The sequence below is a fragment of the Rhagoletis zephyria genome, unplaced genomic scaffold, assembly GCF_001687245.7.
Source record: "Rhagoletis zephyria isolate East Lansing unplaced genomic scaffold, Rhagoletis_zephyria_1.1 Rzeph_scaffold_00660, whole genome shotgun sequence".
Lineage (NCBI taxonomy): Eukaryota > Metazoa > Arthropoda > Insecta > Diptera > Tephritidae > Rhagoletis > Rhagoletis zephyria.
Window position 1 is genome coordinate 72,531 of NW_016157744.1, and position 15,964 is coordinate 88,494.

A 15,964-nucleotide genomic window follows, 5' to 3' on the forward strand; every position below is an offset into this window, starting at 1 on the left:
TCACTCTACGGAATAACAAATTTATTTTTACAGGTAAGATTTATCGATTCGAGAAATTAATGCGCTGATGAGAAAACGAAAACTCGTATATCGAGACGATAAAGTGGCCGGTAAACTAAAGGTTAGATGAGAAAACGGCCCTTAATGTATGATGTAGACGCTCGTATATAATTCAATATACAAAACTTAGGGCCGTTTTCTAATGTAAGCAGTAAAGTTGCCTTTACTAACAGGGCAGATAAATTGTTCCTCACTTTAAAGTGTTTTCGTTTTCTTATCTTACCTGTAAAAATAAATTTGTTATTCCGTAGAGTGAAACTTCACTACATTTCCGAGAGTGAAACTTAACTACATTCGTCATAAAATTCCAAAGGTTGGCAATGCAACATAAGCAAATATAGAGCAAGAGCAACTGTTAGCAAAAACCAAAACCTTGGTTGAAATATCTAATATATCTGATTCATAAACCAAAACCAAACCAAAATTTAAAGTTGGGTACAAATTTTGAAGGTTGCAACGGGTAAGCAACAATTTATCGATTCGAGAAATTAATGCGCTGATGAGAAAACGAAAACTCGTATATCGAGACTATAAAGTGGCCGGTAAACTAAAGGTTAGATGAGAAAACGGCCCTTAGACTATAAATAAATAAAAAAAATGTATGTTTTTCAACACGAATACAATTTAAGGCCAGTATCCAGCTCTTAAGAAAAGCAAAAACTCCATATAAAATNTATAAAGTGGCCGGTAAACTAAAGGTTAGATAAGAAAACGGCCCTTAGACTATAAATAAATAAAAAAAATGTATGTTTTTCAACACGAATACACTTTAAGGCCAGTATCCAGCTCTTAAGAAAAGCAAAAACTCCATATAAAATGACATGCCAGAAACGGCTAAGAAATTTTCTTATTTAAAATTCTCTTGAGGCAGTACGCAGTTCTTAAGAAACTTGCTACGCTTTCTACTACGGTTTTCTAAAGTTTTTTTTGTAAAAAAAGAGCACAAGGCAACCCATGCTTGCAACAGAAATATATGCCCGTTCCATTATTTCTTGAGGAAAGAGTGAGGCAACAGGCTGGTGAAGTATCAGATGTCAAAATTCCTTGGACACACCCACGAAATAACGACAGTTTTTTTCTTTACCGTTTTCTTGAGATCTGCATAATGGCCATTAGCGGGTAAAAAACGTGGGTTGCAACTTCAGACTTTTGTGAATCATGGTTACATTTTAGGCCATTTAAATTTGTAAATCCTTGTAAATTCAGCGCTGACACAGCTTTAAATATTTCAAAATATTTCATCTTTTAACTATCCTTGAAAAATTTTACTTAAAAAAAACAAAAACACTAAAAAGAGCACTTGGCACTAAACCATTTTTAGTTGTTTTAGTTTTCAAAAAGCACTAAACCTAGTGCTTAAAGCACCAAGTTGGCAACCATGGCTCGAAGTGTTACCAGTTAAAAATGCCATAGTTTTGTAAATTTTTTATTTATTTATTACATTACGGCGGCCGTTGTTGCGAAGAAATAAACCTGGGAAGTTTTTTTATATAAAAAAAAACCTTGGATTGCGTGAACTTTGTGCGATGGTGCCGTGTCTTGTTGAAACGGACAATGATTTCTACCGAATTTTTTTCCTGCCCAAGGTAATAACGCATCGTTAAACATCTTTTCACGGTGGATTTTTTGATTTACCTTTACGCCATGCTCAATGCAAAATTCCACTAGACGACATTCGTGCAAAATGTGAAGCATTCCCGTAAAGCCTCGATGGTATTATCCGCGCTAAAGATGGTTACAACTTAAATAAAAAAAAAACAAATTTTGATTGGTAACACTTCGAGTACCTACCCCTGTATATGTTAATATCAGTGTCTATACGAACAAATTTAATATAAAAAACAACTTCCGTATATGTTTTGCTTGGAAATGACCCATATGTATAGCGCATAATTTAACAAAAAATAAGTTTCTGCTACCACACAGTTTTAAAATTTACTTTGAGAGGATTATATCGCTCTTCAAATGCTGTAAATTGCACAGTGCCACAAAAAAGAATAAAGCAGAAATACCTGGGAAGTTAAGTATATTTTCTGGTAGGTCTTTTCGAGTAAAACTAGAATCTAAATATGAAATTTCCCAAAGAATCTAAATATGAAATTTGCCAAACACCCCCAACATCTTGATTTACCGTTAAAAACCTGGTTTTTCGTAGTTTTGCGCACTTATAAGCCTGTAACTTAGTTGATTATGAACCGAGTTTCAGTTTACTACCGGGTTTAAAAAGAAGAAACTAAAGCCTTTTGAATGATTATACGTGAATAAAGAAACCTTTAGAGATCTTTTGTGTATTTACCCAGCAAACACATTTTTTTTTACTTTTTTCGCCTTTTCTCAACTTTGGTATGGTTTTTACGCATTATTTTATAAGGAAACTATATTAGTCATAAATTGACTGTGAAACTAAATTTAATAACTAGTAAAACTAGTTTTTACTTTCAAAAAGAGGACGAAAGTCTACTGACTGAAAACAAAATTTTTGTAAAAATATTATTTTTAGCTATACAACTCAAAAATATTTGCTTAACCGTTTCTCGATGAAGAGACCAGCAATATTCTGAGAATATTTTTATTTTATTTTTCCTTCGAAACGTTTTTAATTGTAGCTATTTCTTGGTGAAAGCGTTCGCATTTTTCATCACTGAACTGGCCCAAATAAAGCGAGAAGGAGTCCAAATACGAATGAAAGAAATGAATTTTTATGGACATGTTACAGCCCATTCCTCCGTAACCATTCAAAAATTCATAGACACATAGTTGTCGCTTCTGTGGTTTCCAAGGAAATTATTGCATAGCGCTATAAAACTCTGGTTCCGTGCGCAGAAGTGCAAAACTTTTGACTGCCATTCACCTGTGGGTGGCTAGAAGCGATTCTTGTGCGTCTGGTTCAAACCGCAGCTCACAACGTCCGGATATTTATATCCATGTATCCTCTGGGTAGCAACCAAACACCCGTTTGGGAGCGAGCTAAAGTGAGAAGGCGTAAAACCTCGCGTGTGCTGGGTTTGGGTCCCGCCATGTTAAAACCTCGCCCAATGAAAAAGAATAAACAGCCTCGGATGAGACCCCCTTTTTTTTATGCCGACCATAGCAAACGTATAAAGGACTATGATATGAGGGTATGCACCTGGAATATCCGCACCCTTAATGGGGAAGGTGCCTCTGCACGGCTGGTTGATGTCCTCGGGAAGACAAAGACTAACATCACCGCCATCCACGTAATGCGATGGACGGGGCAAGGAAAACTAAGCGTGAAGCCTACTATAGTTGCCACGTAAAGGAGCGCAAATTCAGTGTGGGATTCGTGGTAGGAGAGAGACTCCGTCGCCGGGTAATGGCGTTTAGCCCGGTGAACGAACGTCTAGCCACAATCCGCATCAAAGCGAGATTCTTTAACATCTCGCTCATCTGCGCCCATGCCCCGACGGAAGAGAAGGAAGAGGCGTCCAAGGATCTCTTCCATAAGCGCTTGGAACGTACATATCAGCTCTGCCCCGACACGATGTCAAACTCGTGCTTGGCGATTTGAATGCCAAAGTGGCCAAGGAAGGGATCTTTGGCGCCACTGTCGGAAAAATCAGCCTCCACGACGAAACGTCCGATAACGGACTGAGGCTGATCGACTTTGCCGGGGCCCGATACATGTTAGTATGTAGTACTAGGTTCCAGCCTAAGAACATCCGCCAAGCTACATGGCTGTCTCCAGATCGAAAAACGAGAAACCAAATCGATCATGTTGTGACAGACGGAAGGCATGCTTCCAGCGTTTTAGACGTACATACAATCCGAGGGCCAAACATGGACTCGGACTATCTTGTTGTAGCAAAGATACACACGCGCCTCTGTGCAGCAAAAAATGTGCGCCCAACAATGCAAGGAAAGCTTAACGTCGAAAAGCTGCAATCACAACAGACGGCCAATTTATTCGCCACTCGACTCACACACCTGCTCTCTGAGAGCACTCTTCAACAATCCGACGTACGCGAGCAGTGGAACCACATTTCCCGATCATTAAGTACCGCCGCCGAAGAAGTAGTTGGATTTCAGCGAGCCCGAAAGAACAACTGGTACGATGAGGAATGTCAAGAAGNAAAAGCACTCTTCAACAATCCTACATAAGCGAGCAGTGGAACCGCATTTCCCGATCATTAAGTGCCGCCGCCGAAGAAGTAGTTGGATTTCAGCGATCCCGAAAGAACAACTGGTACGATGAGGAATGTCAAGAAGCCGCAGAGAAAAAAGTAGCCGCTTATAGGGCCACGCTGCGATCGGGCGGACCGTTATACGGAACTGAAGAAGGAAGCGAGACGCAGTTGCCGCAATAAGAAGAGATATACCGAAATACGTGAGTGCCATGAGCTTGAAATGCTAGCCGACAGGAAAAACCCCCGAAAATTTTACCAGAGGGTTGGGCGACTTCCGGAAGGTTTCAAGACCAGGGCGAACTCCTGTAAGAACCACAATGGCGACCTAGTGACCGATGTCCAGAATGTACTTACATTATGGAGGGAACACTTTTCCACCCTAATGAATGGTAGCAGCGCCGAAATTATTGGAGAAGAAGAACCCGAGCCCCCAGTCGATGACGATGGAGTCAATGTTCCACCACCTGACTATGACGAGATGCGAATAGCGATAGCGCGCTTGAAAAACAACAAAGCTGCTGGAGCTGACAGCCTGCCAGATGAGCTATTAAAGTACGGTCGCGAGGAGTTGATAAGGTGTATGCATCAACTCTTATGCAGAATATGGTCAGATGAACGCATGCCCAACGACTGGAATTTAAGTGTGATCTGCCCAATCCACAAGAAAGGCGATCCCGCTATTCGCGCCAACTAGCGCGGAAGAAGCATAGGTTATAAGGTCTTATATTGTGCAAAAGACTGAATCTCACCGTCAACGAACTGATTGGACCTTATCAGTGTGGCTTTAGGCCTGGAAAATCCAAAATATATCAGGTATTCACAATACTCCAAATCTTGGAAATGACCCGTGAGGAAAGGATCGACACTCACCACCTATTTGTCGGCTTTAAAGCCGCTTTTAACAGCACTAAAAGGAGTTGCCTGTACGCCGCTCTGTCTGAATTTGATATCCCCGCGAAACTAATACGGCTGAGTAAAATGTGTATCAGAATAGGGAAGGCCCTCTCCGAGCTGTTTGATACCAAACGAGGTTTCAGACAAGATGACTCCCTCTCGTTTGATATCTTTAATCTGATGTTAGAGAAGATAATAAGATTGCTGGCGTATGCCGACGACATCCATATGATGGGTAAAAACAAGGGCTACGTCTGTTCTGCCTTCTCGGGATTGGATAGCGAAGCAAAGCGAATGGGTTTGGTGGTGAACGAGGACAAAACAAAGTATCTCCTGTCATCACACAAACAGTCAGAGCGTACGCGGCTTGGCACTCACGTCACTGTTGTCAGTTACAAGTTTCAAAAAGTAGACGACTTCGTTTATTTATGAACCAGCATTAACACCAATAATAATGTGCGTTGAAATGCAACGGAAAGTCACTCTTGACCTCAAGTGCTACTTTGGACTGAGTAGGCAATTGAGAAGTAAAGCCGTCTCTCGTCGTACAAAGATCACACTCTATAAGTCACTCATCATGCGTGTGCTGGTGTATGGCGCGGAGGCTTGGACAATGAAAACATCTGATGAAGCGGCTCTTGGAGTTTTAGAGAGAAAGATTCTGCGAAAGATTTACGGACCTTTACGCGTTGGCGATGGCGAATACCGAAGACGATTTAACGATGAGCNTTGTGCAAAAGACTGAATCTCACCGTCAACGAACTGATTGGACCTTATCAGTGTGGCTTTAGGCCTGGAAAATTCAAAATATATCAGGTATTCACAATACTCCAAATCTTGGAAATGACCCGTGAGGAAAGGATCGACACTCACCACCTATTTGTCGGCTTTAAAGCCGCTTTTAACAGCACTAAAAGGAGTTGCCTGTACGCCGCTCTGTCTGAATTTGATATCCCCGCGAAACTAATACGGCTGAGTAAAATGTGTATCAGAATAGGGAAGGCCCTCTCCGAGCTGTTTGATACCAAACGAGGTTTCAGACAAGATGACTCCCTCTCGTTTGATATCTTTAATCTGATGTTAGAGAAGATAATAAGATTGCTGGCGTATGCCGACGACATCCATATGATGGGTAAAAACAAGGGCTACGTCTGTTCTGCCTTCTCGGGATTGGATAGCGAAGCAAAGCGAATGGGTTTGGTGGTGAACGAGGACAAAACAAAGTATCTCCTGTCATCACACAAACAGTCAGAGCGTACGCGGCTTGGCACTCACGTCACTGTTGTCAGTTACAAGTTTCAAAAAGTAGACGACTTCGTTTATTTATGAACCAGCATTAACACCAATAATAATGTGCGTTGAAATGCAACGGAAAGTCACTCTTGACCTCAAGTGCTACTTTGGACTGAGTAGGCAATTGAGAAGTAAAGCCGTCTCTCGTCGTACAAAGATCACACTCTATAAGTCACTCATCATGCGTGTGCTGGTGTATGGCGCGGAGGCTTGGACAATGAAAACATCTGATGAAGCGGCTCTTGGAGTTTTAGAGAGAAAGATTCTGCGAAAGATTTACGGACCTTTACGCGTTGGCGATGGCGAATACCGAAGACGATTTAACGATGAGCCGTATGAGCATTACAACGATATAAAATTCAGCGGCTCCGCTGGCTTGGCCATGTCGTTCGAATGGACAGAAACGCTCCTGCTCTGAAAGTGTTCAACGCGGGCCGCGATGCTGTTCACAGAGGAAAAGGAAGGTCTCTTCTGCGTTGGAAAGACCAGGTGGAGAAGGACTTGGCTTTTGGACTCGGCCAAAATCGCTTAGGCGGTTACAGCGCCAATAAAGAAAGAAGAAGAAGCTAAAAACTCTTCCACGCACGTTTTTCTACACAGCTTAGCTTGTTCATAGTTTTACGAATTTTAGGTCCTATGAAAATAGCTAAAATTCATAAAAAGAGATAAAACCGATGAAAAAGTAATAGATGGGAGAATAAAAAATTAATACCTCCTTTCATTTTGGCTTCACCTAATTTTTGGAACATTTAAGATGACAAAAAGCGTCGCTATTTACATCAAATTTTTTTACAAATGAGTGGTATTCTCGGAGTCTTTCACAGCCCTTGCTCTGATTGCACGGTTGGCAAGGCTTTGCAAGACTCCAAGAATACCCCTATAGTTTCATATATCCTAGCTTTAAATGTAGTGGTGTTAGGACAACATTTTCAGCTTTAACCAATGGGACGTTTAAAACAGCCTATTTGATGCGGCTCTCGGGATGGCCATACTTTGGTATGATAGAAAACGTAAAATTAAAAAACAGAACGGACAAGAAAACATTCTTGATTTGTATAGCCAAAAATAATATTTTTACAAAAATTTTGTTTGCACTAAAAATTTAATAACTCACTAGACTTTCTTCCGTTTTTTATAGTAAACACTCGAAAAGACCTACCAGAAAATATACATAACAGGTATTTTTTAGTCTCGCACGGTGTTACTTTCAATCCTCTTAAGGAGATGTAGTAGATAGATATGTAATATATACATACACTATATCAATGAACTTTCGAACAAAACAAAAACATTTCTCCTCGAGACAAGAACACCGATATATGTCTTTATAATACTTTAAGATTCGACTGTAAATGCCGAAGATATGATGAAAAATGTAAAAGGGCAACCGGAAAAAAAAAATTTATTTCGAAATATACTAATACACTATGCTCAGGGGATACGGCGAATTTTTTTTCAGTATGGTCGAATGTAAAAACTTACGTACATTGCATTCAAAAGTTCCTGCTTTCTTTATGGGGGTATTATGGTACAAATTTTTGCGACACTCCATGTAAACTTTCAAACCTCAACTGATTTAAATGCAAGTGAATAAAGTGAAAGGTTTACGCAATGACAAAAAAAAATATTATTTCTGAAGCGCAATCGCAAGAAAAACAAGACGAAATAAATCTTCCTTTGAGTTTTTCGCTTTTTAACAAGCCTTTTATTGTTGCTTACACTTATTATTTGTGGAGCGCAATCGCAAGAAAAACAAGATGAAATAAATCTTCCTTTGAGTTGTTCGCTATTTAACAAGCCTTTTATTGTTGCTTACACTTTACTCACCTTATTATGTACACTTATGTCTGCCATATGGTCATGGCGCGATGCAACGACGCATGAAATTCTCGCATAAACATAAATCATAACAGCCATTGGAATGAAAAATGAGCCCATTGCAGAGAAAATCACATATCCTTCGTTCTGGTTGTAGCGGCACTCATTTAGATCACGTCGCCCCGGCTCATACCTGTGAAATATGAAGGTTAAGAAAAAATTAAATGTCAACTGAATTAAGTACCAAAAAGAAAATGGATAAAGCATAAATTTCTAATATATATTAATGTACTACATACATATGTGTATCCCGAAAATCCCGGATTTAAATGAATTTACTCATAGCGTCGCTAATGTAAACTAAACAGAGTTTTAGGAAAAGTTAGTTAGTTAGTAGTTAGTTTACATCAATCTACTCAAAACTTCCTCAAATCGAGAAACTTATAATTTGTCCGACGTGCTGGTAGAAGAAGTTCAAATGTTTTGTAATCCAGGAGATAGGGGTCATTATCTTCAAATGGCTTATGACTACCTTTTGACAGTTTAGCCTAAAAGTGTTGAGGCCGAAATAAATACATATGTTTCTCATCAGTAGGTTTTGCATGTAAAAACATCAGGTTAAGATAAGAAGACTCCGCTTTGAATGTTTCGCTGCTCTTACGAAAGCATTTTAAGTGCAATTATAACAACACCAACAATACAAAAAAGGGCTGTGTGTTTTTAACCAGGCCCACCTACAAACATGTATTTTGACCCGCTGAATCCGATTCTGATATCCATTTGACTCGTACACCCTCAAAATTTCGAATAAATTGCGAAAAAATGGCAAAAATTTCGGCATTCACCATTTCTTTATAGAGTAGAATAGGCATGTTTAGATAAATTATTTTTGTATATTTTTGTTTAATTTTTTTTTTTATTAATCATTACTTCCAAAATTACCTGGTATTAACATTACATTACGTTCCTCAATCACATGATTTTTTAAATGCAATTTAAAAATTTGTCTGATTTAATAAATATCGCTAGCTTAGAGTGCAAAGTTGCTAAGTCCCCATTTAAAAATTGGAAGATGAGGAAAAAACTTCTTATAGCCATTTTCTTCAAGTATTTCGCAAAACTTTGAATGCAAGATTTTGTCTGTTTAAAGCAAAGCAAATCTCCATACGAATCAGAGAGATTCGATCTTTATTAAAAGATTTCGGACTATTTTGGCCTTATCGAATCTTCAGGGCTTTTTTGGACTAACCAAATTTTCCTTTCACTGAATATAAATGAGAAAACATAAAACTAGGACCTTTACCCCTCTCGAAAAGATGCATTTTTAATTTTCCTAGCCTCCTGTGTCAATATATGATTTTTCATAAAAAGTGAAGTTAGCAACTTTTCACTCTAAGCTAGCGATATGTGAATTTTACAGTCAGTTTATCGTAAATTTTAAATAGTTTAACTTCATGGTATGTTCAAATGCTTTCAAAGATATTGAATTTTTCCTCATATTCATAAAAGTTATGACTCAATGTGAATCCCGGGAAAAATCCCGGGATCCCGGGATTAGTTATAAAACATCCCATAATCCCGGGATGGCAATTTCCCTCATTTTTTGGCATCCCTAGTGTATACTTATGCACCAGAGATCTATTGCGATATATACAGTATTTATTTATTATTTATACAAATTCAGTGTCATCGTCAAATGTATTCATCATGCAATATAAAGCTCCAAAGACTGTCATTTGTTTCAGAATAAGTAGAGCATTTTTCACTGAAAAAAATACGAGGACTTCCTCAACTCAAAATTCATTTTCTTATATCTTAACAAAATATGTAAAATTTAATAAAATTTAATACTTCAAAGCCTGGTGGGAACCCGTTAAAGTTATTTTAAAATGGCTAACTTATTGCGGATGCCTACATTTTATACTAAAATAAAGCGGTGTCCCACACAAAAGTAGATGTAGGATCACCTTAATACATACTTACAAAGATGGACAAGTATGTCAAAGTAAAAAAATTTCTGGGGCCTTCTGACGTCTACTACAGCTGCCATTTAAGGAGCGTAAATTTTGTTAGATTTGTCGTGAGAGAGGATTTTCGCCGCCGAGTACTGTTGTTCACCGCCGTGGACAAGCGTCTAGCCGCAATCGGCATCAAAGCAAGATTCTTCAACATCTTCCTCACCTGCGCCAAATGCCCGACGGAAAAGAAGGACCAGGCGTCCAAGAAACTCTTCTATGAGCGATGGGAGCGTACATCGCGACTTTGCCCCGAAATGATGTCAAAATCGTGCTTGGCGATTTCGATGCCAAGGTAGACAAGGAAGGGATCTTTAGGGCGAATATCGGAAAATTCATCAGATAACGGATTGAGGCTGATCGAATTCGCCGGGGCCCTAAACATGGTGGTATGAAGTACAAGGTTCAAGCATAAAAAGATCCATCAAGCTTGGCTGTCTACAAATCAAAAAACGATAAACCAAATCGATCATGTTGTGATAGATGGAAGACACGCTTCCAGTATTTTAGACTCACGTACTCTCCGAGACCCAAACATTGACTCGGACCACTATCTTTTTGCAGCCAAGATATGAATCGTCCGCTGTGCAGAAAAAAATGTGCGCCCTGCAATGCAAGGAAAGCTCAACGTCGAAAAACTGCAATAACAACAGATGGCTAATGCATTGCCACTCGACTATTACACCTGCTTTCAGAGAGCTCTTCAACAAACCGACATATGCGAGTAGTGGAACAACATTTCCTAATTAAATACCGCAAGTGTGGCTTTAGATCTACCTAAGACCAGGTATTCACAATGGTGCAGGTAACAAGATCAACGGAAAGAAGGTCAATTGACTTTATTTCGCACCAGGGTGGACATTATTACTTTTTCAAAAGCGAAATAAAGTCTAAAAAATTTGGAAATAAAGTCATTGACGCTATTTCCTCATTCAAATGGAAATATCGTCAACAATGCTTAAAGTATGTCGATTCAAAGGAAACAATTTTGTTCTTACAATAAACATCGCCCCGTAAGTGTTGTTTTTTAATAGATGAAAAAGGTTATTGCCAAATCCTCAGTGTTGTGATATTAATCCACACACAATAATTAACTACCACCAATTGATTTTATTAAAAAAATTTAAATTTCGAATATGTAAAAACACGATGCGAAAAACTAAATGCCTGCGCACAGCTGAAATACGAGAAATATTTAAAGAAAGAGTGTAGAAATGATCCATAACTTGCAAAGCATGTTTCGTTTCCACAAAAATAAAGCGAACACTATTAAATTGAAGAAACAGTCCATGTAAAAAACCACGGAGGAACACTGAAAGAATTCTGTGTTTTAAATTAGCATATTTTGAACGAATTCGGAATGTCTAAGGTGGAAAAGAAACCAACCTTTCTATAAGGAAACAATTATATAAAACGAATTTTCTTACACTGAATTCATGTCTCCGCCAGCAATTTGTGACGACATCATTTAAAAGCAGCTAAGGAGAACGACGACACTATTTATTAGATGACACATTCAACGAGCCATTGTGCCAAAACGCGGGTATAAACAATTATTGATTATTTAATATCGGAACCGAGATCATATACATAAGTTTTAAGATTGGTTTTCACATCCTTTTGAAACACAAATTATATGCTTTTTTACTGCAGACAAGTTGTTGCCCCAAAACACAGCAGAAATCTTCCAATCAGGGCTGCCAACTATCCTTAGTTATGAGGTGCCATATTGAGGATAAAAAAGTGCCAAAATGTGCCAAATAGAAAAATAAAAGTGCCAAAAAAGGTGTCATTCCATTTAATTATTCACATTTAGCAATAAAATAAAGCTACATTTTCCAAACCAAAGTGCAATGATAAAATAAGATAAACTTGTTGAATAGCCTTTATAAATTAGAAAATTTTAGTTGAGAAAAAGAAGAGCACGCAAATTAAGTGCCATTTGAAGTAAAATAGGGACAAATGGCACGGTTTGAGTCAAGTTGGCATCCCTTCTTCCCATAACTTACAAATATAAAAATGTGAAATATCGATGGCTTGAATTCATTATACCCTCTATCTGCAATTTGCACAAAAACTAATTTGTGATTTTAGAAACCATCTGGGACTTATTACCTGTCGTTATATAAGGTAGCATTAATATCACTGATGACAGTTAAAGCTTAGGTGGATTTTTATATCAGAATCTCATCTTTGTGAAAAGTGTGCAGATAGAGGCTATTATTGAATATAAGCCCTCGATGTTTAAAATATATAAAAATTTTATTTCAACGTATACAAAAATAAATCTACCTGCCTTACAGCACGNAATAAATCTAACTGCCCTACAGCACGGCGGGAGACGGGGAAGCTAAGTAAATTTAATGTTTGAAAGAGAAATAATGTCAATGGGTTTTATTTCGTTTTTAAAAAGTTAATAATGTCAATTGACTTTATTTCGNCGGGGTATTTCCGTTGATCTTATTACCTGTCACCATTCACAATACGCCAAATCTTGGAAAAGACCCGCGAGAAAAGAATCGACATTCACCACTTATTTGTCAATTTCAAAGCCGTTTCGCCAGCGCTAACAGGAGTTGCCTCCACGCCGCGATTTCTGAATTCGGCAACCCCGATAAATTGAACCGGCTGTGCAAAATGACGTTGAGTTATAACACCTGCTCTTTCAGAATTGGAAAAGACCGCTTGCTACCAACGGGGTTTCAGAAAGGGAGCCTTCGTTTCATGTAATTTCTTTAATCAGATGTTGGAGAAGATCTGCAGAACTGAACCCAACAGAAATAATTTTTTACATGAGCGTGTAATGCTGGCGTATGCCGGTGACATTGACATCATCGGTAACAACAACCGTGAAGTCGATTCTGCCTTTTCCAAGTTGGATAAGGAAGCCAAGCGATTGGGTCTGATGCAGCGTTCAGACTACCGAAACCCGATTCGGGAATAAATGACTCGAAAAATCGGAGTAAAAACGAAGTTTTCGGAGCATCTTAACATTATTTTATTAAGTAAGTTATGCGGAATGAAATGCGGACAATTTCTAAGCAGATTTTAAAAAATTCTGGTAAACTCAGGAGCCAAACTGAGTATACTAAAATCTACTGCACAATCTTAACAAGCATTACACAAAAAATTGCCTCGTTGTATATTATAATGCTGAAATAATTTCCTTGGAAGCGAACGAACACTGAAAAATTGCTGTTAATTTTATATACCGAAACTCAATGTCACGAAAAGTAACGTGCTTTTGAATTTTTTTTTCTATGAGACTTACGAAAAACTTTATTTACAAAGGAAATGTCGGCTTTAAAGAACAGGAAAACACTAGAAAGAAGAGTGCGAAAAAAATGTTTCACATAGCAGCGAAAGGGGACCGTAACAGGAATCATAAATTGCTTGATCTCTCTGCAAAATCACAACGTATAATGACAATAAAGTGCAAAGCAAGCAAAATAAATATTAGATACTACGCAAGAGCCAGGAATATACTGAAATATGTGCAAACCACTCTACCCAAGATTTTTTAAACGTTGAAAAGGAAAATTAAAAGCGTCTATGAGCGCTATCCCAAAATTTGCTTTTACCACATTCATTTTAGTTTTGTACAACGGATTAGGGAAATATTTTTCATTTGGGACCCATAAAAGGACACCTAAATATAACTCTGAACTAATTATCGTCTAAATGGCTAAAAAAAATAATAACTCAAGTTGGCACAATAATGTCCCAAAATAACATTTTTGAAAAAGCCCTCCGCACTATGCCTGAAAACTTAAACAGACCAATCGTTAAGGACATGAGTCTTTTCTATAATAATGTTTCTTGGAAATTTCGACAATATCTATGTGAGTGGGAAAACAGGATTTGTTGCATCCGAAAGTATAGCTGTTTCTTTTTACTGCATCAGGTCGTATTTCATTCCGCATACGTTAGTATAGTGAAAACTTTTTACATCTTTAGGTATTTTTTCTGTTCATCACTTTTTTTCTATAATAACGCATTATTTGCATTTTGTTAATAAGAGTTCTTGCGAACATTAAGCTTTCAACTGTTTCCACATTAAGCCTATTCCTGAATTTATTTTTAATGAGATTCAGCTCTGAAAATTTTCTTTCGGCAGCGGCACCACGAAATATTTTTCTGGTCCTTAATCAATCCCTTGCTTTGGGAAATAAAAAGTGGTTCCGCAAGGAATGTTAAAGAGTAAAAGATACAACTTCTGTTACACCTTGCTATATAAAACATTGGTGCCACAGAAGTTATTGCGCAAAAATCTAAGAAGTTAATTATTCTGCAATATATATTTTAATGTGAATGAGGTAGGGAGTAGATTTTAAATTTAAAAAAGAAATCGGAGTAAGTCTACTCCGATCGGAGCAAAGTTCGGACGCTGGTCTGATGATCAACGAGGACAAGACGAAGTATCTCCTGTCATCAAACAAACAGTCAGTGTATTCGCGCCTTGGCATCCACGTCACTGTTGATAGTTATAAATGCAAGACTGGGCAACTGGGCCGGCAGGAGGATTTCTCTTTAGGGGGGTTTTATGCAAATTCATTCGTAACAACCAAGAACATCTTTGTTTTATTTAGAGTATTTAGCATATTGTATTTAATTGTGAACTCAAAGAAAAGTCACATGCAATTCACCGAGTCAACATACGGTTTGTACCACACGAGCCCGCGGAATTCCGCGGGTGCNGGAACTCAAAGAAAAGTCACATGCAATTCACCGAGGTATAGATAACAATTATTTTAATACAGAGTCAACATACGGTTTGTACCACACGAGCCCGCGGAATTCCGCGGGTGCCCAAAACAGCCCAGAAAGCGTTCCTCACGCAAGAAAAATTGATTTTAGAGAGCGAATACCTTCCACCTTTGGATCGTAAATGTCTTCTTCTTCGTGACCAAAATAGCCCGAGCTTTTTTTCGGACAGAAATTTGTAAGAAGCCAATTTGAAATTTTGTAAGAGGGCGATATTACCGTCGCGGGTGGGACATTAGAACTGAACAAATTTTTCTTTCTTGTTTAAATTTAAGTATAAAGTACTCAACAAATATTATTATCTTCTCCAACATCAGATTAAAGAAGTCACATGAAAGACAGTCGTCCTGTCTGAAACCCCGTTTTGTGGCGAAACGCTCGGAGAGGTCTTTTCCAATTCTGACGGAGCTGGTTGTATTGCTCAACGTAATTTTACACAGCCGTATGAGTTTTGAGGGGATGCCAAATTCAGACATAGCGGCGTATAGGCAACTCCTTTTAGTGCTGTCAAAAGCGGCTTTAAAGTCGACAAATAGGTGGTGAGTGTCGATCCTTTTCTCGCGGGTCTTTTCCAAGATTTGGCGTATTGTGAATACCTGGTCTATGGTGGATTTGCCAGGTCTAAAGCCACACTGATAAGGCCCAATCAGTTCATTGACGGTGGGCTTCAGTCTTTCACACAATACGCTCGATAAGACCTTGTAACCTATGCTTAGAAGGCTGATCCCGCGGTAGTTGGCGCGAATGGCGGGGTCACCTTTCTTGTGGATTGGGCAGGGCACACTTAAATTCCAGTCGTCGGGCATGCGTTCATCTGACCATATTCTGCACAAGAGTTGATGGATGCACCTAACCAACTCCTGGCCGCCGTACTTGAATAGCTCAGCTGTAGGGCTGTCAGCTCCAGCGGCCTTGTTTTTTTTCAGCCGCCTTATTGCTATACGTACCTCGTCATAGTCAGGCGGTGGAACGTCG

The 15,964-nt window shown here is 38.6% G+C and overlaps 1 protein-coding gene across 1 annotated transcript in view; it reads right to left on the bottom strand.

Moving 5' to 3' along the window:
* LOC108360942 (putative tyramine receptor 2) overlaps positions 1 to 15,964 on the bottom strand; it is a 138,575-nt gene that overhangs the window by 48,577 nt on the left and 74,034 nt on the right. The window contains exon 4 of the mRNA XM_017613426.1: positions 8,220 to 8,403. Coding sequence (XP_017468915.1) covers positions 8,220 to 8,403 — 184 coding nt within the window. The remainder of the gene's footprint in view (positions 1 to 8,219; positions 8,404 to 15,964) is intronic.